Below are 23420 nucleotides of genomic sequence, written 5' to 3'. Positions count from 1 at the left end.
CAAAAAGGCAATATGTGAAGGGGGTTAAAATGGTAAAGGGTCAAAAGCAACAAAGATCACTTTAAGACCCAATTAGAATGTCCAACACAGGAATCTTGCCAGTCTTACCATCAGTAATAAACTTAATCATTGTGTCACTTCTGCTTCATTGTTACAAAAAACATTTCCTAAAGGTAATTTCACAAAATGCAAAATTTTTCAAGAGTAAAATTTATTAACCTTTTTCAGGTAACCTCCTTTCCAATATTACTCATTCAACAGTCATGAACACTTTCTGCAATCATAACTAAACACTCAACTATCCCACTGACAGAAACAGAATTTACGGGACGCCTGGATGGCTCAGTCAGTTAAGGGTCTGCCTCTGGCTCAGGTCATGGTCCTGGGGTCCTGGAATGGAGTCCCTCATTGCATCAGGCTCCTTGCTCTGCAGGGAGCCTGCTTCTCCCTCTCCTGCTGCTCCCCCTGCTTGTATGCTGACACTTTCTCTCTGACAAACAAACAAATAAAATCTTAAAAAAAAAAAAGAGAGAAAGAAAAGAAATGGATTTTACTTAAATCACAGTAGTTCCAAGTAAGAATAGTATGTTACAGAAACTTATTTATTACCTAATGCAATTTGATACATTAAATTCTGACTGTAAGATTTAGGTAACTAATGCATTAGATTTATTCAAGTACCTAAAACTCTTAAGGTTTTAAAACCAGCAAAAATGTTTTTATAGCATTTGCTCCAAAAGTCACTATATCAACTACACTACAAACAAACAAGCCATTTAGTTGTGATAACTTTTATCAAATATTCGCAGCTACACTGACCCTGAAAGGCACCAGTTTCCTAATGGGGAACAGACTATTTGTCACATCTAAAAAACTATACATAGTTTTTATAACTGAGGGGAGTAATAGTAGTGAACACTTTATCACCAGACATATATTTTTACTTTAATTTTATTTACAAGCATTTCTACAAATTTCTTCTCAAGAATAAACTTTGCTTTCAATCCAAACATTACTTTTAAGGTAGAAGAGCAGACTGGATCTAGCTAGTTCTGCCAGGTACTAGCTGTATAACTTTGGGCAAGTCATTCCACCCCTTTTTGCTTCAAATCTTTATGATTTGGGGACTGTTGGAAAGTTGATGATTAAATGGTGAATAAAGGTAGTGAGTGTTAAGAATATGCCTGGATGTTTTCCCCTGGGGTGTGAGGGGGAGAAGTGCCTGCCCTACAACGAAACTTCAATAGGTGTTAAGAATAAAATGCTTGGGGCGCTTGGGTGGCTCAGTGGGTTAAAGCCTCTGCCTTCGGCTCAGGTCATGATCCCAGGGTCCTGGCATAGAGCCCCGCGTCGGGCTCTCTGCTCGGCAGGGAGCCTGCTTCCTCCTCTCTCTCTGCCTGCCTCTCTGCCTACTTGTGATCTCTGTCTGTCAAATAAAAAAAAAAAAATCTTAAAAAAAAAAAAGAATAAAATGCTTAAGGAGGTTGGGAGGGGGGCATAAGCAATAGGGGAAAAAGTGTTTTTAGATGTATTTATTTATTTGAGAGATAAAGTGCAGAGGGGAGGGGCCGAGGGACAGGAAGAGAGTTTTTTTTTTTTTTTTTTTTTTTTTTTTAGATTTTATTTATTTATTTGACAGACAGATCACAAGTAGGCAGAGAGGCAGGCAGAGGAGAAGGGAGGAAGCAGGCTCCCTGCTGAGCAGAGAGCCCGATGCGGGGCTCGATCCCAGGACGCTGGGATCATGACCTGAGCCGAAGGCAGTGGCTTTAACCCACTGAGCCACCCAGGCGCCCCCAGGAAGAGAGTTTTAAGCAGACTCCTCACAGAGGGCAGAGCCCGAGGTGGAGCATGATCTCAGAACCCAGAGATCACGACTGAGCTGAAACCAAGAGTCTGATGCTCAACCAACTGCGCCACTCAGGTGCCCTGGGGAAAAGTTCTGAGAAGAAAAATTTTCAAACCAAACAGGCTAAGAAAACTACTCACTAGTAACCAAAACCAGAAAACAAAACCATTGCAAACCCAGCATACTCAGCTCAATTTTATATACAAAAATACATACTATGAAGAAAAAGAGGACAGGGAAAACAGTGCCTGGGAAAAGTTAACATTAAGTTGGCAAACCAAACGCTCCATTTTTACATACATAACAAAGGAGGGTAAATAACTCTTCTAATTACTCTGTACTGCTCAACAGAGAAATTTTAAGGAAATTATATATATGAGAACCACTCAACAAACCATGAAAAAAAAAACCCCAAATGCACAGTCACCTATGAAGTTAGTCTTCTCCTCCCTGCCCCCCAACAAATCTCAATGTAAGCCTCATATCCAACTACCAATTTATAAGAATTCAGGAAAATCTCAAATATGGCAATTGTACAGGATAAATAATCCAGTTTCTTCAATAAGTGCAAGAAAAAAAAAACACAGAAGAAATGTACAAATTATGAGGTTTGAAAGAATGCCAGTTATAGTATATGGGAACTGGATTCTGATTCAAATAAACTAGAAAAATCAACACAAAATTACCCAAGAAAGAAAAATAAGAACACCTATGTGTAACAATCTGTTCAGATTGTAATGAATTTCATTTGATTGGTAAAAGGGCATTCATGAAGACAATTTTATACAGTTTAACGAATATGAAGTGCATGGTTTTAAGAACTCTACAAACAGTATTTTATTTATTTGCCACAATCACACTGAGAAGTTACTATTATCCCCCATTTAACAAAGAAGAAACAGGCACAAAAATTTCACTTTAAACTCTCCCAAGATCACCAAGCAGTAAGTGGCAATGTGGCAATGTGGAGATTCAAATCCAGGCTGTATAGCTGAGGCCCTTAATTACCATACCATCTCTCTATATGATGTGGCAGAAACTGAGCTTTAGAATCAGAGAAAGCTGCCTGAATCCAGATCTCTCACTGTATTATGTAAATTGCTTAACTTCTTGGAACCTGTGTACACTCACTGTAGAAGGGTTAATATTATCTATTTCTAAAAAGTATTTTGAGGAATGAGATTATATATGTTGGACTCTATTACAGCCTCTAGCTTATGAAGCCCGCAATAAACTACCCTTCCCATCAGACCTTGTAAGACTAATTAAAAAGTAGAGCTAATAATTCATAAACATATAGCAGGAACACTGGAATGGCTCTACCTTTTAATTAAATAGCCAAAGAGCCCCCCCCAAACAACTTTTCAATATACTTCAAAGGCAGCAATAATTCAGAAGAGAATTTTTTATATAATGAAATTTAAACTTACAACCAGAAGAAACAAGAGTGAAATCTGAACTATAGCTTAACTTAAATGAATTTATTTTTCTGAAAACAAAATATATTTCCACACAAACAGACCTACTGCTCAGAAAAGTGTACTAAAACTTTGCTCATTCTGGTAATTCGTTAGCTTGACATCTGGTTAACATAAGGCAACACAGTTTTATCATAGAAAAGGAAGGTAAACATAACAAGTATGTTAAAAGCCAACTTCTTTGAGAAAGCTTTCTATGTTGTCATCCTGTAACATATTCCACTTATCTGTTAAACTACTAAGTTCTTTGTTGACAAAATGTTTTATGATTATTTAGGTATTTCTAGCCGTCAGCACACCAAAACTGACACCACAGTAGATAGAGCCTGTAGCATTTCTTGAAATGAAAAGGAAAAAAAGCTGATTGCTTTCATAAAGGAAAAGAACTTTTGACTTCTTAAAATATTTGCCCAGTATATTTGAAATCACGTATCAAAATTCATATTACATAACATTAGCAATATTTTACCTTAGTTAAGACTGACAATTCTTACAGAACTACTTTTCAAGTTTGATTGTAGCTGGTTTTGTTTTTGGGCAGACTTCAATGGGAAATAAAAACCAGAGTCTGATTTAGAAATGACTAGGACAACGAAGTCTCAGCATACGAAATATTAAATTCCAGACAATGGCAACTATGGTCATATGTGAGGTAACATGATATCAATGCGCCACCTCGATTTTTCCTCCCATCTATTTGAAAAACCATAAATATGGTTTTGCCATGAAGTAGTTTTTAAATTGGGATCCTTTAAAATTGTTGTGCCTCTCACCTTTCCAACAGTCTTATTTTCATAGTTAAAGAAAGCACCCATAATGGTTAATGACTTATAAACAGACTGCTTAGGTCCCTGTACATTACTTACCACTGTTACCAAGTACATACAATTTAACCATATAACAAAGATATGCAATCTGCTGAAGTATGATTCATAATTGTGTATTATATCTTTAAGAATTTAAAAATGTATTATAAGCAGAAATGTGTTCCAGATTCCTTATTCCAAAGTTATTAAAATGGTTGCATGTGCCCGCTTTAGCCAAGTTTTTAAGCAGCTACTGATGAGAAAATTGGTGAGTTGCATTTATTCAAAATAAAAAGGCTTACTAACATCAACTCCCCATTTCAAGAACTGGTAAGATACCATCCAGAATCAAATGAAAAAATAATATTTTATATCAACACGTACAAACCATTTTGAGTACCCAAGTTTATGGGTTCAGTAGGCAAATGGCAAAACATAAAGCAAAGGACCTGTAATTCCTATAGAGCACTTCAAATGTTTTTCTTATAAAATCACCAAAATAATTTAAAAACAAAAAAAATCCCAGGGGAACTAACAAAGGTAAACTTCTGTGTTGAAAGAAGGAGGAAGGTAAAGTGAAACTGACTCCCTAGGGAAGATGATAGCTTATTTTACTATTAATTCTCAAGTTCTCATTCACAACTAGCATTTTATTATTTTTATCTTTTAGACAGATTGCAACCTGAAACTGAAGCACCTTTCCCAACACTGAAGTTATCTGTTCTTGGTTTCCATTGTATGCCTTTGTGTTCTCCGTTAAACTTCTGGATCTAATGGCTTAAAAAAATAATAATAAAAGGCTAACAAAAAGACAGCCTTTTGTTTGAAAGGGCACAACAATCAGGAGCTACATATCTAAAGTTCGTTTTCACTTGTCTCACCACTGCAATAACTGTCCTAAACTTAAGAGCACTCTTAACTCCCTTTCAAATATTACAGGCCAGAAGTCCACGAAAATACAAATCTAAGTCTCTTGAAGACTACCAGTCACTCTACTTCTGGAAGGAATTTACAAAGAAACGTGTGCCTTCTGTTACTAAAATCAAACATGAACCACCACTAACTTTTTTTTCCCTGGTAAGCAGAAGTATCAACGTTAAGAGCGTATTTCGACAAATAATGCAAACCAACCTCAGAGCACAAAGTTGGCTGATAAAATTACCATCATAGCACAATTTCAAAACTATAAGCAACCACAAAAAAAAAAAAAAAGAAAAGAAAGAAAAAAATGCCAAACAAAACCGCACCCACTCTTACGTAAACTTTCAGAGTAAGCAAACTTCTTTAGCCTCACCTTTGTTTCTACCTAAAAGGACTCTTCAAGAGAAGACAGCAATTCCAAGAAAACCAAAATATCAAAGGATTCAGCTGCTATCCTCGTGAGAGAAACCACCAAAAATTTAAGACATGGGAACGTATTTAAGTTACCGAAGCTTAGGGCACTTCCCCAAGCTACAGCCATTTTAGATTCAGCCTTTCTTCTGAATTTCACGGGGGTGGAGAGAGGTAGATTTAAAACAGAAAAAAATCCTCCTTAAAACTCTCCAAGATCGACTAGCTTTTTTTCGGGGGAGGGAGGCAACCCGTAGGTGCTGAAAACCGACTTAATCTAAATCAAAGAAAACACCTCCGTATCAAGAACCGAAACGCTGGTGGTTAAAGCTCTTCTTTTCCCCTCAGATGCCTCACGGATGACTTACACGATTTTTTCCTCCTTAAATTTTCCTTCGTTGGAAAACAAAAGCCCTTGGCTCTAAAGAAAGAAAAATAAACCCGTAAACCAAGCCACTCAACCATCGACAAGCCGGAACGCCTGGAGAGGAGCCAGAGAGCCGCAGGTGAGCGTTCCGACCCGAAGACCAAAGTTGAAGTAGGAGCGCTCGGGCAAAGCGGCCGCGACACTCGACTGCAAAGCTCCCCGTGCGGGGGTAGGTGCCCCATCCGAACCACAGGACCGCTGGCCCCTCGCCTTCTCTCCCCAACCCCGACCTACACCAACCACCTGTGTGAGAGCCTCCTTCAACTAGTTCCAACAGCCGGTCGTTTGGGCACCGGGCGGAGCCCCGCGCCGGAACGACTCAAGATCCCCTGCCGCCCCGTTGTCCGGAACCCCCACTTACCCGGCAGCAATGGGGCTACAGCTAGGGGCCAGAGACAGCGTCTGAGGGCGCGTCCCCAGCTTCCTGATCCCGCAGAGGTGGAGAGCCCACAACCATAACAAAGCTCTTCCCAAAATGGCTGCCCGGCCCACACGGCCCTGGAGGGGCAGGCGGGGAGGAGCGACGACCAGGCCGGCCCTCCCCCACTCCGACCCCGCCTCACACACGCCCACCCGCTCGCACCGCCCACAGGAGCGCAAGCGCAGGAGCCCTGTTCCGGTGACCCTGCGGGCGCCCCACGCCTCCAACGTTCCGCCGCGTGAACGGCAGTTATTCCCTGCGCGGTCCCCAACCCCCCTTACCGCGGCTCCAGACTGTGCGTGGTTACCCCCACCCGTCTGCAGACCTGAATGCTCTGCCTTTCCTCGCGCCGCCTCAGGGAGGGCGACCAGCCGAGTTTGGAACCCCTCTTCTTATTCCCCGGCCCAACACAGGGCCTGGATGCCTGTGAATGGGTGGGTGGGTGTGTATGTGTGTACCGTTTTCCCCGCCCCTTCACCCTCCGGTACCCCACTTCTGGGCATGCTCGCGTCCCCAGACTACCCGTGCAAGTACTAGCAAACCGATTTCGTAGGATCGTGCTTTCCGACCCTTCCCACCTTCTGCTCCTTCCTTCCTTCACGTGCGCGCGTCGTTAGGACTCCAGCCCCCAGCGGACCACACCGCCGAGCTCCCGAGGCCTGCGCCGCTGGGTCCGTCGCGCTACCCGCTGGGAGTGGTAGTTCCGCCCGACCGCTGGCGTCACGCCCCTGGCCCAGCGCAGGGCGGATTTCTGTCTGGAGCCGGCTTCTAGGCTGGGGCGGAGAAGTTGTTTCTCTGACCCAAAGTCTCATTGGATGTCGCACTACTAGAAGGGGCGGTGCTGCCATGATAGAGAAGGAAACAAAAGTGAAAGCCTATCGCGATCAGAGCGGTTACTATTACGAAGAGTTCGCAATGGGCGCATTCTGCACGGGACGTTAAGCCGTATGATGGCCACAACCACGAAGCTCCATTACCCAGGAGCCGGAGGAATGGAGCAACCGGCCAGCGTGGGCCGTTGCAGCTCTGTTTTCAGAAGGCCGCTTAAATTGTCTGGTACTGTGTCCTTTGACAGAGTATGAAATGGAGGCCCAGGGAAGAAAAGAGAGTTATCCAAGGTCACAGAGCCAACAAATAAAAGTTAAAGCAGAGGGTGACAGAAGGAACGATCTAACTTTTCAGATCAACCCTAAACCCAAAACTGTTATTACCACACTTACGGAAGCGAAAATCCTGCCCTTTGTGCTTTTTATTTTTTTAAGATTGATTTTATTTATTCGACAGACAGAGATCACAAGCAGGCAGAGAGAGAGAGAGAGGAGGAAACAGGCTCCCTGCTGAGCAGAGAGCCCGATGTGGGGCTGATCCCAGGATCCTGGGATCATGACCTGAGCTGAAGGCAGAGGCTTTAACCCACTGAGCCGCCCAAGCGCCCCGTGCTTTTTATTTCTTAATGGAGTCTCCAGTTCCAAGCAAAGAGAATGGAAGAAAAAGTTTTGTTTTTCTTAGTGTTAGTATTTCAGGACCCAAACACGGTTGTGCCCCATCCATCCTAGAAAACCCTGTTATGAGTTCCAGAAATGGCAAACAATTTGGCCAAGTTGTACTTGGCCTAGACTCCAAGTCTTTCCTACCTTCCTACAACACCATCACTTTGGGATTGTTTTAGTAGTTGTGCTCTACCTGTCCGAACTCTGAGGGTCAGATTCTGATGCCTGAGAAACCTGGACGGGGGAGGCAAGGACCATTCAAGTACCCTACGGACTTCAAAAGCTGGCTTCCAGAATTAAGATTTTTTAAAAGAATGACCCAAGATGAACACCCGGCATGGGAACCAGTCAGCACTGGTCAAGTCCCCACCCGGACTCTTTTTTTTCTGTTCCCAGGAAGTGGAGGGGACTGCCAAACTCCATCTACCGGAAGTGCCTTTTCGTGAGTTCCTGGGTGTTCTTGCTGCTCTGCGTTCAGATTCCCGGTTCGACACTGGCAAGTATACTTACATATTTAACAGCAGGGCTGCTGCCACACTGTGCAAATTGGGGATGGGGGGGGAAGGCACCGAGGGTTGAGAGTTAATCAAAGCCGCCGGGAATGTCAGGCAGTTTCCCGAGGACCCTTGGGTTCTCACAGCGCGCCCTTTTCTCAGGAGTCCGCTCTGAGGCTTGCAGTTTGCAACTCTTTCCTCTGGGACGGTGGCATTATCGGGCGTTTTCACCTAAATTGAGTGGATTGACCCTTATGTCTTTGCCTTCCTCGCCAGTTGCCGTCCCCGGGATATAGGCTATCGGTCTCCATATAACACCCACGAGTTGGAAAGCGCATGGTCACAGTGCAGAGAGAGTTCCAACTGTGAAGAGAGCGTTGAGATTTTTAAGTGGGGTGGTCTGGAAAGCCCTTATGCTTTTGACCAACAGTGAGTGTGTGGGTCCTGCAGATATGTGTGTTTGGAAGTCAGGAGGTGGATGTAAGGTGCCATCTAAGATGTACTCAGAGGTCCGGGATAACTTACCTCCCTACGTCTTTGTTACAGAGTGAAAACATTGACTGGTATACAGGATTTCTCTACCCATCCCTAAGAGCTGTGACCTAGAAATAGTTCATTAAAATATTTAACTAGGTAGCAACTGTGGTTTTTGGATCTTTTAGACACTTCATTCTCTTGGTTAACAATGAAACTCATGTAAGACACATCTAGATTCATATTCTCAACCAGTTACTGGCTGCTCACTTTAGAGTTCTTAACCATTTCCTCTTGTGTAGGGTGGGAATATAACTTTTATTTTTTGAATGCTTACTTTGTGTCAGGGACCGTTTGTAGCTCTTTACATATATCAATTCTTATTTCGAAAGTGAGTAAACTGCAACATGACAAAGTTAAATATGTTTGCAAAATCACATACCATATAAGTGGTGAAGCCAGGATCCCAACAAATTGTTGATTCCAGAATCTTCACTCTAACCTAACAGGCTATACTGTCTCTCAGAACCAAGGTGATGAGGTTATTGTTTTAAATGAGTTAATGCAGGGGTGCCTGGCTGGCTCAGTGGGAGCATGTGACTCTTGATGTTGAGGTTATGAGTCAAGCCCCACATTGGGTGTAGAGATAACTTAAAAATACTTTTTTAAAAGAATATTTTATTTATTTGACAGAGGGAGATCACAAGTAGGCAGAGAGGCAGGCAGAGAGCGGTGTGGGGTGGGGGGAGCAGGCTCCCTGCTGAGCAGAGAGCCCAATGCAGGACTTGATCTCAGAACCCTGAGATCATGATCTGAGCCGAAGGCAGCAGCTTAACCCACTGAGCCACCCAGGCACCCTTAAAAATACTTCCTTAAAAACAAATAAACGAGTTAATGCATATAAAACACATAGTTACAGTGCTTAGTTCACAGCTAAATTGTATTAATTGCTACCATCATTATTTTGAGCTGAAACACCTAAGGTGAAAAAAGAGAACAGAGAAGCTATAACCTTCGGTTTTAAAGATGAGAAAACTACACTTCAAGGAAGCAATTTACCCAAGGTCACACAGCTGGGGAATTATAGAAGTGTTTGTAAAATACAGATCTGTCTCTGTGCAGTACTTTTTCTGTTACACCAAATAGCAAAAGCTTAAAGAATGGTTCAGAGAAGAAAAGGATTATTTACTTAATGTATTACTGATTTCTGGACAGCATTAATGATTGTTTTCAAAGGCAAATGTGTTATATGGAAAAAATTCTCGAATTCCTACTTATACAAAATTATGCATAAAATGAAGAAAATTAAGTAACATTTTGTTTTCTATACAGCAACATGCTTCTGATTCAGCTCCTCCACTTAGCTGTAAAAATGCATTAATCACAACTGCCTGGTATCTCCCTGAGCAAGACTTTACAGTGGGACCCAGTATGCTTCATTTTATCCAGAAGTTTTCTCAAGCATCTTCAAAGGTTGGCTTATTCAGCAAATACTTGCTGGCACTGCTTTGCTGGGGCAATAGCAATGAAAAAAAAAAAAAAGACAAATCCTTATCCTTATATGTTTAGGTTGATGGGGTAAAGGGTGGGTAAAATAAAAGTAAGTAAAATATTTGATATTGCAAGTGGTAAGTCTTCTGGAGAACTATAAAGCAGGGAGGGGGAATAGGGAATATCAACAATAGGCTTAGGATTACACTTAAAAATAGAGGGGTCATGGGGAGCCTGGGCTCAGTCAAGCAGGTGCCTTCGGCTGGGGCCCTGATCTCAGGATCCTGGGATCCAGCCTAAAGTAGGGCTCCCTGCTGAGAAGGGAGTCTGGTTTTCCCTCTCTCTGTGTCCCTCCCCCACTGCTCATGCTCTCTCTCTTGCTGTCTCTCAAATAAATAATAGCTTAAAAAAAAAAATAGATGTGCCAGGGGTGCTGACTCGTGATTTCAGGGTAGTAAGTTCAAGCCCCATGTTGGGTGTAGAGATCACTTAAAAATAAAAAAATCTTTAAAAAAAATAGGGGTGTTTGGTAGCTAAGTCGGTTAAGCATCCGACTCTTGATTTCGGCTCAGGTCATGATCTCAAGGTCCTGGAATTGAGCCCCGCATTGGATTCCATACTGGGGGGGAGTCTGCTTAAAGATTCTCTTCCTCCGCCCCTCCCCAAACTCATGTTATCTTGCCCTCCCCGCAATAAACAAATCTATTTTTTAAAAAAAGAGAGAGAGGTAAGAAGAGGGAATTGGCCATGCAAGTAGCTCAGGGAAGAACATTTCAAAGAAAAGGAAAAGGCCTCAGGATGGAATCATTCCTAGCGTTTTAAGGAGTCACCAAGATTCTTAAATAACTTTCATTTCTTCTTTCATCTAGTGCTTTTTGAGTTACTGTTCATCTGTTAACTAGTTGAAGTCTGGAATCTGCTCACTAAAGCACAGAATCAGCAGTAAAGGTTACTACTTTGGGCATGTACCATGAAAGGCACTGGGGAAGTTTGTTTTGTTTTGTTTTATTTTATTTATTTGACAGAGATCAAGAGAGGGAGCACAAGCAGAGGGAGTGGGAGGAGAAGCAGGATGAATCCTAGGATTCAGATCATGACCTGAGCCCAAGGCAGACGCTTAAGGATGGAGCCACCCAGGGGTGCCCCTGGTTTTGTTTTTTTTTAAGGCAAAGAAAAAATTACTGGCCTGGTTCTCAAGTATATTGAGACAGACAAACACATGTTGTTGTTGTTGTTTTTAAGATTTTATTTGTTTGAGAGAGAGTGAGAATACAAGCAGGAAGAGTAGGAGAGGGAGAAGCAGGCCCCTTGCAATGTGGAGCTCAATCCCAGGACCCTGGGATCGTGACCTGAGCCAAAGGCAGACACTTAACCCATAGAGCCACCAGGCGCCCTGATAAACATATGATTTAAATTCACTGTGAGAGTTATGATGGGAGTGTGCGTAAAGTATTTATAGGAGTATTAATTCAGATTGGGGAAATCTTCATGCTGAATTTTATTTTTTTATTTTTATTTTTATTTTTTTAAGATTTTATTTATTTGACAGACAGAGATCACAAGTAGGCAGAGAGGCAGGCAGAGAGAGGAGGAAGCAGGCTCTCCGCTGAGCAGAGAGCCCGATGCGGGGCTCGATCCCGGGATGCTGGGACCACGACCTGAGCCAAAGGCAGAGGCTTTAACTCACTGAGCCACCCAGGCGCCCCTTCATGCTGAATTTTAAAAGATAGATTCCCTAGACAAAAAAGTAGTATGTTAGGGGGCACTTGGGTGGCCAGTTGGTTAAGTGTCTGACTCATGATTTCAGCTCAGGTGTTGTGGGATCAGGCTCCACAATAGGCTTGGAGCCTGCTTGAGATTCTCTCCCCTTTTCCCTTTGCCCCTCCCCATTCCCCATCTCAAAAAAAAAAAAAAAAAAAGAAAAAGAAAAGAAAAAAAATGTAATATGTTAGAGTTCTAGGCAAAGACATATAGGAAGGCAATTAACAAGTCAGGAAATGACAGATGCTGGTGAGGATGTGGAGAAAGGGGAACCCTCCTACACTGTTGGTGGGAATGCAAGCTGGTGCAACCACTCTGGAAAACAGCATGGAGGTTCCTCAAAAAGTTGAAAATAGAGCTACCTTACGACCCAGCAATTGCACTACTGGGTATTTACCCTAAAGATACAAACGTAGTAATCCGAAGGGGCATATGCACCCCAATGTTTATAGCAGCAATGTCCACAATAGCCAAACTATGGAAAGAACCTAGATGTCCATCAACAGATGAATGGATAAAGAAGATGTGGTATATATACACAATAGAATATTATGCAGCTATCAAAAGAAATGAAATCTTGCCATTTGTGATGATGTGGATTGAACTAGAGGGTATTATGCTTAGCAAAATAAGTCAATCGGAGAAAAACAACTATCATATGATCTCCCTGATATGAGGAAGTGGAGATGCAACATGGGGGCTTTGGGGGGGTAGGAAAAGAATAAATGAAACAAGATGGGACGGGGAGAGAGACAAACCATAAGAGACTCTTAATGTCACAAAACAAACTGAGGGGGGCCAGGGGAAGGGGGGTAGGGAGAGGGTAGTGGGGTTATGGACATTGGGGAGCATATGTGCTGTGGTGATTGCTGTGAAGTGTGTAAACCTAGCGATTCACAGACCTTTACCCCTGGGGCTAATAATACATTATATGTTTATAAAAAATTAAAAAAAAAAGACATATAGGAAGGCATGGAGCTATGGAAAGTATTCAGTGTTTCTAAAGCTAAATTGGAAGCTGGATTACTTTTTCTATATAAAACAGCATTCCCACAGTAATTAATGCTGCTGCTTTTGCAAGTTATAAATAGAAGAGACAGTTTAAAATGCCAGATACTAAAGATACAGTCTTTACCTGTTCTTTCAGATATTCCTCTCATGGAATAAAATTAGTGGTAGGCCAAATTACATCACTCGGTTTCTTTTTAGTAGTTTCTTTTGCATGTTGTATAACTGTTTGCTAGTCTTAGCTAGCATTAACAGCACCGTGTAATTCAACCTTTCTGTAAAGTTTGATGTTCTAATAGAAAGCAGATGGTTTGTTTTTATATTGTTTCGGTTTGGGATTAACTAAGACACCGCAGTTATCTAAAAATCTGTTTTTGTCTGTTGGTTTTGTTTTCTGTATAGATGCTTAAGTACCCTTTTCCAGTCCGACTAGGACCCAGCAGAATAGAAACATTTTCTCTCAAGACATGTCACCAACAGAACTTTCCCCCTTTGTTTCCAAGGCCTTGGTTTTTCTCTTCATTTCCAGTGTATATGAGGAAGACACAGTACTATCATACTTCCCCATGCAGCTTTAAGAAGCAGAAGCAAGAAGTACTTCCAGCCAAGCCATCAAGCACCATCACTTACCTATTTGACAGCCCAAAGCCAGCATTATACATAACTCTGGGAGGACTAATCCCCTTTATTACTCCACCACTGGTCATGGTGATGACAAAGACTTATATTCCTGTGTTAGCTTTTACTCAGATGGCTTATGGAGCCAGTTTCCTGGCTTTCTTGGGAGGGATCAGATGGGGTTTTGCTCTACCAGAAGGTAGTACAGCCAAACCAGACTTTGTCAATTTAGCTAATAGTACAGCTCCTCTTGTGTTTTCATGGTTTGCTTTCCTTATTTCTGAAAGACTCAGTGAAGCTATAGTCACAGTAATAATAGGTTTGGGGATAGCATTACACACTGAACTTTTTCTTTTGCCACATTATCCCAATTGGTTCAAAGCCCTTAAGATAGTAGTCACTTTAGTGGCCTTGTTTTCATTTATAATCACTTTACTAGTTGAAGATATTTATCCAGAGAAAGGACCCAAGAGACCTGGTCAAGTAGAATAAATACAAAACTACTTTGTAGATGACGTTAGCATGTTAGCTCTAAGCCTTAGAAGGCTGTGTTTTGGCATCATCTTTTTCTACTTATCCTGTTTAACAGCTTTTTCCTCCATCGGTGGTTATTTATTCTTCACAGATTTTTTTCATTTCTAGAAATCTTTATTTCATAGAAATTACTTGACAACAGTTTGAAAATCCCTAGTCATTTTCACTTTAGATTACAGTTTTTAGTCTTTATGAATTACACATGTTAATGTTTGTTTTGAATGTAAAATAATAAAAACGGAAACCCCTTTTTTAGAGCCTTATGATCATTGAAAAAAGAGGCACATTCTCCCACAAGAGGAAAACTTTGTATCCGTTAGTGTCTGAGAATAATAGGTGGTTCCAGTGTGGAGTTTTCATTGCAGTTGCCCTGGGGATTGCATTTCCAACCCCATTTCATCGGTATAATCTATTTATATGAGCTGAAAGGATCTGTGGCTGCTCTAAAGTCAGTAGGGAACAGTGTCATGAGGGGAAGCCATGTTCAAAGAAAAGCTGAACATACTTTCCAGTTTTTATAGACACAACTTAACTCCATATGCAAATAATACCAGCTAGTCAAAAAATTTTAAAAGAATAAATATATATAAATTAGGAAAGTATATATAAATTAGGAAAAGTCAAGTTGGAGCCATCCTGATGTTCTTACAGTGGGGCTATCTAGTTTTACATAACTCATAGAGAAGCTTTTTTAAACAAGCAAAAGCAACACCTTAGAATCTAACTTGAAAATTTAGTCTCTTAAAAAAATAAATAAATAAAAATAAAATTTGTTCTCTTGAGATTCTTAGTCTTATAAACATGGAAAAACATTGGGTGCCTGGGTGGCTGAGTCGTTAAGTGTCTGCCTTCAGCTCACGTCATGATCCCGGGTTCCTGGGATCGAGCACTGCATCAGGCTCCCTGCTTGGCAGGAAGCCTGCTTTGCCCTCTCCCACTCCCCCTGCTTGTGTTCCCATTCTCACTGTCTCTCTCTCTCTGTCAAATACAATCTTTAATTTAAAAAAAAAAGGGAAAAACAATTTAAATGGCATTAAGGATATAAATCAGTAAACATTATCACCTGGTATATGTTATCTTTGTATAATACAGGTATGAAATATCAGTTAACTTGACTTTATAAGTTGAATTGTGTGTTGAAGTCCTCGTCCCAGTATCTCAGAATGTGACCTTATTTAGAGACAGGTCTTTACAGAGGTTACAGTGCTAAAATGAGATCCTAAGGGTAGGCTGTAATGTAATATTACTGATATTCTTATAACAAGGGAAAACTTATAAGCATGCATAGAAGGAAAATGCCACATGTACATGAAGGTGGCCATCTACATTCCAAGGAGAGAAGTCTGGAATAGATGCCTTTTAGCACTCAAGGAACCAACTACCAACACCTTGATTTAGATTTCCAGCTTCCAAAACTATAAAACAATAAATTCCATTTAAACTTCTGTAGTACTTGGTTACAGGAGCCCTAGCAAACAAGTACACCACCACAGAGCTAGACCTTGTTCTGAGCATTGAGAAGCTTACCAATGAAAGACCATAGCTGAAACCACCACACAATCCTTCTTTATTAATCCAAAGAATAGTTTACTAGAACCTGATTTTGAAGGAGAGAAAGCTGATTCTTTTCAGATCTTTCCCAATTCCACTCAAGTGTTTTGGGAAGGAAACTTCTTTGCTTTTAAATTGCATGAGGACTATACAAAGTTAAAACTTTTTTTTTTTTTTTTTAAAGATTTTATTTATTTATTTGTCAGAGAGAGAGAGAGGGAGAGAGAGCGAACGAGCACAGGCAGGCAGAGTGGCAGGCAGAGTGGCAGGCAGAGGCAGAGGGAGAAGCAGGCTCCCTGCTGAGCAAGGAGCCCGATGCGGGACTCGATCCCAGGACGCTGGGATCATGACCTGAGCCGAAGGCAGCTGCTTAACCAACTGAGCCACCCAGGCGTCCCCAAAGTTAAAACTTTTATCTCAAATTCATCATCTTTCAGAATAGGGGCAAGTAACTTTTAAATTAATTGCTCAATTTCACTACACAAATGCAGGTAAATGTACTTTGCAAGTGAATTACAGTGCATTTTTTTTTAAAGATTTTATTTATTCATTTGACAGAGGTCATAAGTAGGCAGAGCAGCAGGCAGAAAGAGGGGGAAGCAGGCTCCGTGCTGAGCAGAGAGCCCAGTGCAGGGCTCAATCCCAGGACCCTGAGACCATGACCTGAGCTGAAGGCAGAGGCTTAACCCACTGAGCCACCCAGATGCCCCACAGTGTTATGATTCTTAAAAAGAAAAAAACAAACCTGAAAACAAACAAACAAACAAACAAAAACCACCTGATTTTAGGGGCGCCTGGGTGGCTCAGTGGGTTAAACCTCTGCTCTTGGCTCAGGTCTTGATCTCAGGGTCCTGGGATCGAGCCCATGTCGGGCTCTCTGCTCAGTGGGGAGCCCACTTCACCCTCTCTCTCTGCCTGCCTTTCTACCTACTTGTGATCTCTGTCAAATAATAAATAAATAAATAAATAAATAAATAAATAAATAAAATCTTTGGGGAAAAAAATGACTTTAAAGTACATCTTAGGGGCGCCTGGGTGGCTCAGTGGCTCAGTGGGTTGGAGCCTCTGCCTTTGGCTCGGGTCGTGGTCCCGGGGTCCTGAGATCGGGCCCTGCGTCGGGCTCTCTGCTCGGTGGGAGGCCTGCTTCCTCCTCTCTCTCTGCCTGCCTCTCTACCTACTTGTGATCTCTCTGTCAAATAAATAAATAAAATCTTTAAAAAAAAAAAGTACATCTGACTTTACACTGGACAGGATGTTTAGAAGTATATTAGATTGTCAAATATTTTGGAGGAAGATCACATTAATAGTGCTCAGTAAACATTTAAATGTAAGATCTAAATGTGCATGTCTCTAAAGGTAAAACAAATAGTAAAAATCTTGGGCAATCCTATTACATTTGGGTAATCTAGGAACACTGCTAATAAACTAAGTTAATAAGTAATACAAGGAAAAGGAAAAAGTAAAAATCAACATACTTTATTAGTACATTATTTTTGAAATCATCACCCAAAAAATAATATAATAAGCATTTTTACAATTACTATTCACAGGGATTGTCTGGACCCATTAAGCCCAAACACAGATTGTCTTGACATGTTTCTGCCACAGCACTACAAAATGCCTCACTTCACAGTGCCATTTCAGGTTGGCACCAGGCAATAATGAGAAATTATAGGAGTATTTTGTAAATCTCTCTTGAACCAGAAAGCAGATTCTCTGTAGAGAAATATTAAAGGCACATGAATTGGAGTTTAAATAATCTACAAATCATCTGTCATTCCTTGACATTTTATAGATCACACCAGGCACCTATGACCCTTTAGACTTTTAGGATACCCCAAACAAAGGGACACAGGTACACACTACACTACATAAGCTTTTCTTAATAAATGCATATGTTTAAATTATAAAGGAAAGTACTCTTGTAGGCCAATCCAAATATTTTGGATATAAGTGCCACCTGAGTCTTTAATGGTTACCAACAAAGATTTTCTATCTGAATAAGCTGCTGATGCCTGTAATAATACACTGAAGGACTTTAAGAAAGAAAAGGGGGAAATCAGGGGTGCCTCGCGGGCTCTTAATCTCAGGGTTGTGGCTTCAAGCCCTACACTGGGTGTAGAGATTGTTTAAAAATCTTTAAAAAAAAGGAAAAGGGGAGATCAGGAATATACAAATCAAATTCTGGAATCACTAGATTAACCTAAATGTATGTAAGACTTTTAATATATATGGCTCCAAGCAACTGGTAGAAATAACTAAAAGTGATGATCATGTACACAAAAGAATGTTCCTCTCAGAAATAGAGAACAATTCTTTAGAATGTTTCTCGGGGAAAAAATGAAAAGCTTTGAAAAGCAGTTTTGGATCAGAGGACTTTCAACTTAACACTTTTGTCAATGTCTATAAAAAGCTTCATAGGTACCTACAATTCCACCTTCTCCAAACCAGGCAGTAGGTTTTGTACTAAGTTCATACTTAGGATTGCCCAAGTACAAGTAAGCTTCACAAAGCTTGATAGTCTAATAAAATTCCCTCTTCCCCGAACCAAGCAGATAATTTTGGTAACTATTTAGAAATTAGGAAAGAAATTTAATAGGTACCTATCTCTCACTGGGCTCTGTCACTCATTATATCATCGAATTGCACTAAAGGACTTTCATGAAGAACGTCCTAGTAATTCCTCACTTGCATTTTCAGCACTAAGACAACATAAGTGAGCAAAAGCTTTTTTAATCCTGTTATCAACAGGCAAAAACTTGTCTGTCTATATAAACATCTATAGAGATAGCTAGATATTTCCTACATGTCCCTCCCAGTGTATCTGCTGCTAATAAAAAGTTTGGTATCAAATAAAAGTAGGGAGTTGTGTCACTGGCTTTTCTCCGTAGGTTCAACTGTGGTCATGGAAAATTGTGCCATAGACTGAATGTACAGACATCTTTAAACTGTCTCACTGATATTCTTACATCACATATGGGTCATGTTACAGTGTGGCTTACACTGGAGAAGCAGCTAATGGGGCTATTTGCCAAGAAGCTTCTAGCAAATCATTTTTACAAATAGGACTCTACCCCTAAGAGAATTCTAGAGCATAAACAGCATTCCTATTGGTAAGCTTGGCAAATTTGAGTGAGTTCTTTGTTAATTTAGGATAATATTCCATATCTCTCCTTACTCAAATTCTTAGAAAAATAATTCTTTAGTCATTTATCTACCATATACGTTGAAAACTCAATAGAATCAGAGGGTCCAATCACCAAATATATGTGTGATTTGCAAAAGGTCAGATCCTATATTTTCAAAATGTTTCTTGTGCTCCCTTATACTTTATATTTCATAGTACAGCAACACCTCCTTCACAACGACTGGTGATCATGTTACCAATTTCTGTCCATGTATCTGAATGAGGGTTATAAACTTCGACAGAGTCCAAGGTACCTGGGGCCAAGAAATCATGGCTCGAAGATCGACCTCCAGAAACATACAGAAGCCCATTAACTGCCACAACACACATGCCTGCTCTAGGCACTTTCATTGAAGCAACTTCAACCCACTTTTCCTGGTTAAAAGGAAAAAAAAAGTTAGCAGAATCATATGACAATAGAGAAAACTGCTGAGAAATCAAATACTCTAGTTCTTTTTAAATATTTAAACTTCAAACTCAGAGTCCAGTCGTATAAATATATGTAGGACATTGTCAAATGAGCTTTTTTATTTTAAGGATTTTATTTATTTATTTGACAGCACAAGTAGGCAGAGCAGCAGGCGGGGGGGGTGGGGGGGGTGGGAAGCAGGCTCCCCGCTGAGCAGAGAGCTCAATGCAGGGCTTGATCCCAGGACCCTGAGATCATGACCTGAGCCAAAGGCAGAGGTTTAACCCACTGAGCCACCCAGGCGCCCCTCATATGAACTTCAAGCAGATACAAAGTAGTGAATTTAGAGGAAAACAACTGAAAAACATGTCTGTGATTAACTATAAATCATGATCAGGAGACAATCTAGAAATCCTACATAGGAAGGCATTCTGTGAAACTAGTTCAAAGGAATACGCATAGGTAATGCACACACACACAACACAAACCCTCAAAGCTCCAAGGAGAAAAAAGCTGATACACAGAAGGTCTTTTAAAAGGCTTTAAAATGCTAATGACCCTTATAAATCTCCAAGAGAATGATATTGCTATCACACTTGCCGAGTTATTGACCATGGAGTCCTTTTCCTCAAACATCTAGTGGAGTTAATAATTTGTGAAACATATTTTCAGAAAGGTGGTATAGACCAGGGGTTGGAAACCTATTTTTGTAAGAATGATCTTTCCAGGTTAAAAGGTTATTTTATAAAACAAGAATATTTCAACAAACGGTGTTGGGAAAACTGGACAGCTATACATGCAAAAGAATGAAAATGGACCATTTTTTTACACATATACAAAAATAAGCTAAAAATGGATCAAGGATCTAAATGTGAGACCTGATGTCATAAAAATCCTAGAAGAGAGTACAGGCAGCAATTTCTCTGACAGTGGCTGTAGCAACATTTTTCTAGATATGTCTCCTGAAGCAAGAAAAAAATAAAAGCAAAAATAAACTTGGCATTACATCAAAATAAAAAGCTTCTTTCTGCACAGCAATGAAAACAAGAAAACTAAAAGACAACCTACTGATTGGGAGAAGATATTATAAATGACATATCTGATAAAAAGATTTATATCCAAAACATATAAAGTACTGACTGTTACAACTCAATCCCAAAATAATCATCATCACCACCCAATTAAAAAAATGGGTGGAAGACATGAGCAGACATTTCTTCAAGGAAAATATACAGATGGCCAACAGACATATGAAAAGATGCTCAGCATCACTCATCATCAGAGAGATGCAAATGAAAACTACAATGAGCTATCACCTCACACCTGTCAGATGGCTAAAATCAGCAACATAAGATGGGGCACCTGACTAGCTCAGTTGGTCAAGCATATGACCTTGATCTTAGAGTTATGAGCATGAGCCCCATATAGGGCACAGAGATTACTTAAAAAAATAAAAATAAAACACAATAAATAAGAGTTGGTGAGGATGTGGAGAAAAGGGATCCCTCATGCACTGTTAGTAGGAATGCAAACTGGTGCAGTCCCTGGGAAAAATAATACAAAGCTTCCTCAAAAAGATAAAAATAGAGGGGCACCTGGGTGGCTCAGTGGGTTAAAGCCTCTGCCTTCGGCTCAGGTCATGATCCCAGGGTCCTGGGATCGAGCCCCACATCGGGCTATCTGCTCAGCGGGGAGCCTGCTTCCCCCTTTCTCTCTGCCTCTCTGCCTGCTTGTGATCTCTGTCTGTCAAAAAAAAAAAAAAAAAAAAAAGATAAAAATAGAACTATCCTACAATGGAATGGCACTACTGGGTATTTACTCCCAAAATACAAAAACACTAATTCAAAGGGATACATGCACCCCTATGTTTATTGGAGTATTATTTACAATAGCCAAATTATGGAAGCAACTCCCATGTCCATGGACTGATGAATGGATAAAGAACAGTGTGTGTGTCACCCATAAAAAATAATGAAACCTTGCCATTTGCAACAACGTAGATGGAGTAAGTATAATTCTAAGCGAAATAAGTCAGTCAGAGAAAGAAAAATAGTTTATGATTTCACTCACATGTGGAATTTAAAAAACAAAAAAAACAAGAAAATGAATTTAAAAATAGAGACAAACCAGGAAACAGACTCTTAACTATAGAGAACAAACTGAGGGTTATTAAAGGGGAGGTGGGAGGGAGGATGGGTGAACCAGGAGATGGGGATTAAAGAGTACATTTATTATGAAGAGTACTGTGTAAAGTGTAGAATAGGTGAATCACTATATTGTACATCTGAAACTGATATAACACTGTATGTTAATAACACTGGAATTAAAATAAAAAAAATAAGGAGCGCCTGGGTGGCTCAGTGGGTTGAGCCTCTGCCTTTAGCTCAGGTCATGATCTCGGGGTCCTGGGATCGGGCCCTGCGTTGGTCTCTCTGCTCGGTGGGGAGCCTGCTTCACCCCTCTCTCTGCCTGCCTCTATGCCTACTTGTGATCTCTGTGTCTCTGTCAAGTGAATAAATAAAATCTTAAAAAAAATTTTTTTTAATTTTAAAAACTTAATAAAAATAAAAATGAATTGAAAAATAACAAAACAAGAATGTGCCAAAAGAAGAGATTGTATGTAGCCTGCAGGCCTAAAATACTCTCTTTTTTTAAAAAAGCATTTTATTTATTTGGGAGAGAGAGGTTGAATGGGAGGAGTAGCAGAGGGGGAGAGAGAAGGAGGGGTAAGATTTTTTTTTTTAATAATTTTTTTTAAGATTTTTTATTTATTTGACAGAGATCACAAGTAGGCAGAGAGGCAGGCAGAGAGAGAGAGAGAGAGAGAGAGAGAGAGAGAGAGAGAGAGGAGGAAGCAGGCTTCCCGCTAAGGAGAGAGCCCGATGTGGGGCTCGATCCCAGGACCCTGGGATCACGACCCGAGCCGAAGGCAGAGGCCCAACCCACTGAGCCACCCAGGCGCTCCGAGGGGTAAGAATCTTAAGCAGACTTGGTACTGAGCATGGAGCCCACTGTGGGCTCTGTACCCTGAGATCATGACTTGAGCTGAAACCAAGAGTCAGATGCTCAATTGGCTGAGTCACCCACGTGCTCCTATCTGTCTAATAAAAAGTTTGCTAACTCCTGGTATACACTGTTCCCTGAAGAAATTTCAATAAGCTGCTACAACCAAAATTATTCATAATGACCTTCTCCAGAGAAAATGTCTATACCCAGAAAACAGGAAAGCTAATAAAGGTACGAAAAAATAATCAAGAGAAAAAAGAGCAAGTTATCTGGGAAAAAAGTATATGATGAACAAAGTTTACAGAAACAAAGGGTGAACACCAACTATTCATCAATGCTAGAAAGTGAATTTTTGAGGACAGGAACTTAAGCTTCATATCCCAGGACTCAGCCTAGCACTAGCACATTATAGACACTCAATGTATGTCTGCTGATCTAAATTTAATGAGTGACTGCCATTTTATTTTAGATTTATTTATTTATTTTAGAAAGAGGGAGAGCACATGGGGGAGGGAGCAGAAGGAGAGGGAGGGAGAATCTCAAGCAGACTCCCACTGAGTGGGAAGCCTGACAAGCTTGATCCCATGACCCCAGGATAATGACCTGAGCCAAAAGCAGACACTTAACCAACTGAGCCACCCAGGTGCCCCTGTTTGCTGATCTGAATTTAAATTAAATTCTGAGATACCAAAACCAGAGACAATCCTTTGAAATTGAAGGACCTCTATTAAAAATTGAAGGCTATTAGATTATCTGAAATTACAGAATGTATGACAAAGTTGGCATTTCTGAAAAAATTCATGTTTTATTTATTTATTTACCTAGAGAGAAAGAGAGAGAGAGTGTGCACATGAGCAGGGGGATGGGCAGAGGGAGAGAGAGAATCCCAAGCAGGTTCCACGCCCAGCACGGTGCCCAACGCAGGGCTAGATCTCACGACTCTAAGATCATGACCTGAGCTGAAATCAAGAGTCGGACACTTATCTGAGCCACTCAGGTGCTCCTAAAATACTTATATTTTAAAACACAAAGATAGGGGCGTCTGGGTGGCTCAGTGGGTTAAGCCTCTGCCTTCAGCTCAGGT

At 40.8% G+C, this 23420-nt stretch overlaps 3 protein-coding genes across 6 annotated transcripts in view; 1 reads left to right on the top strand and 2 right to left on the bottom strand.

The window, feature by feature from the left end:
• Nucleotides 1-7035, bottom strand: part of GPBP1L1 (GC-rich promoter binding protein 1 like 1) — a 55954-nt gene extending 48919 nt beyond the window's left edge. The window contains exon 1 of one of the 2 annotated variants that reach the window (XM_080800269.1): nucleotides 6892-7035. The gene's annotated coding sequence lies outside the window, so the exon portion shown is untranslated. Of the gene's footprint in view, nucleotides 1-6253; nucleotides 6393-6891 lie in introns of those variants that run through there. The other variant, XM_080800268.1, reaches the window with a different exon arrangement.
• Nucleotides 7036-7169: 134 nt separating this feature from the next.
• Nucleotides 7170-15178, top strand: TMEM69 (transmembrane protein 69). Its single transcript, XM_080800140.1, has 4 exons — nucleotides 7170-7369; nucleotides 8200-8299; nucleotides 10104-10244; nucleotides 13434-15178. The coding sequence occupies exons 3-4, from the start codon at nucleotides 10203-10205 to the stop codon at nucleotides 14139-14141; spliced, it is 750 nt and encodes a 249-aa protein (XP_080656266.1). The 5' UTR covers nucleotides 7170-7369; nucleotides 8200-8299; nucleotides 10104-10202; the 3' UTR covers nucleotides 14142-15178.
• Nucleotides 15179-17194: 2016 nt separating this feature from the next.
• Nucleotides 17195-23420, bottom strand: part of IPP (intracisternal A particle-promoted polypeptide) — a 44218-nt gene continuing 37992 nt past the window's right edge. For 2 of the 3 annotated variants that reach the window (XM_080800137.1, XM_080800139.1), the window contains one exon: nucleotides 18960-19296. In XM_080800137.1, coding sequence (XP_080656263.1) covers nucleotides 19072-19296 — 225 coding nt within the window. In that variant the 3' untranslated portion in view covers nucleotides 18960-19071. Of the gene's footprint in view, nucleotides 17451-18959; nucleotides 19297-23420 lie in introns of those variants that run through there. The other variant, XM_080800138.1, reaches the window with a different exon arrangement.

The sequence above is a fragment of the Martes martes genome, assembly GCF_963455335.1.
Source record: "Martes martes genome assembly, chromosome: 4".
In the NCBI taxonomy this organism is placed as follows: Eukaryota; Metazoa; Chordata; class Mammalia; order Carnivora; family Mustelidae; genus Martes; species Martes martes.
This window is presented reverse-complemented; position numbering and strand designations above follow the sequence as displayed.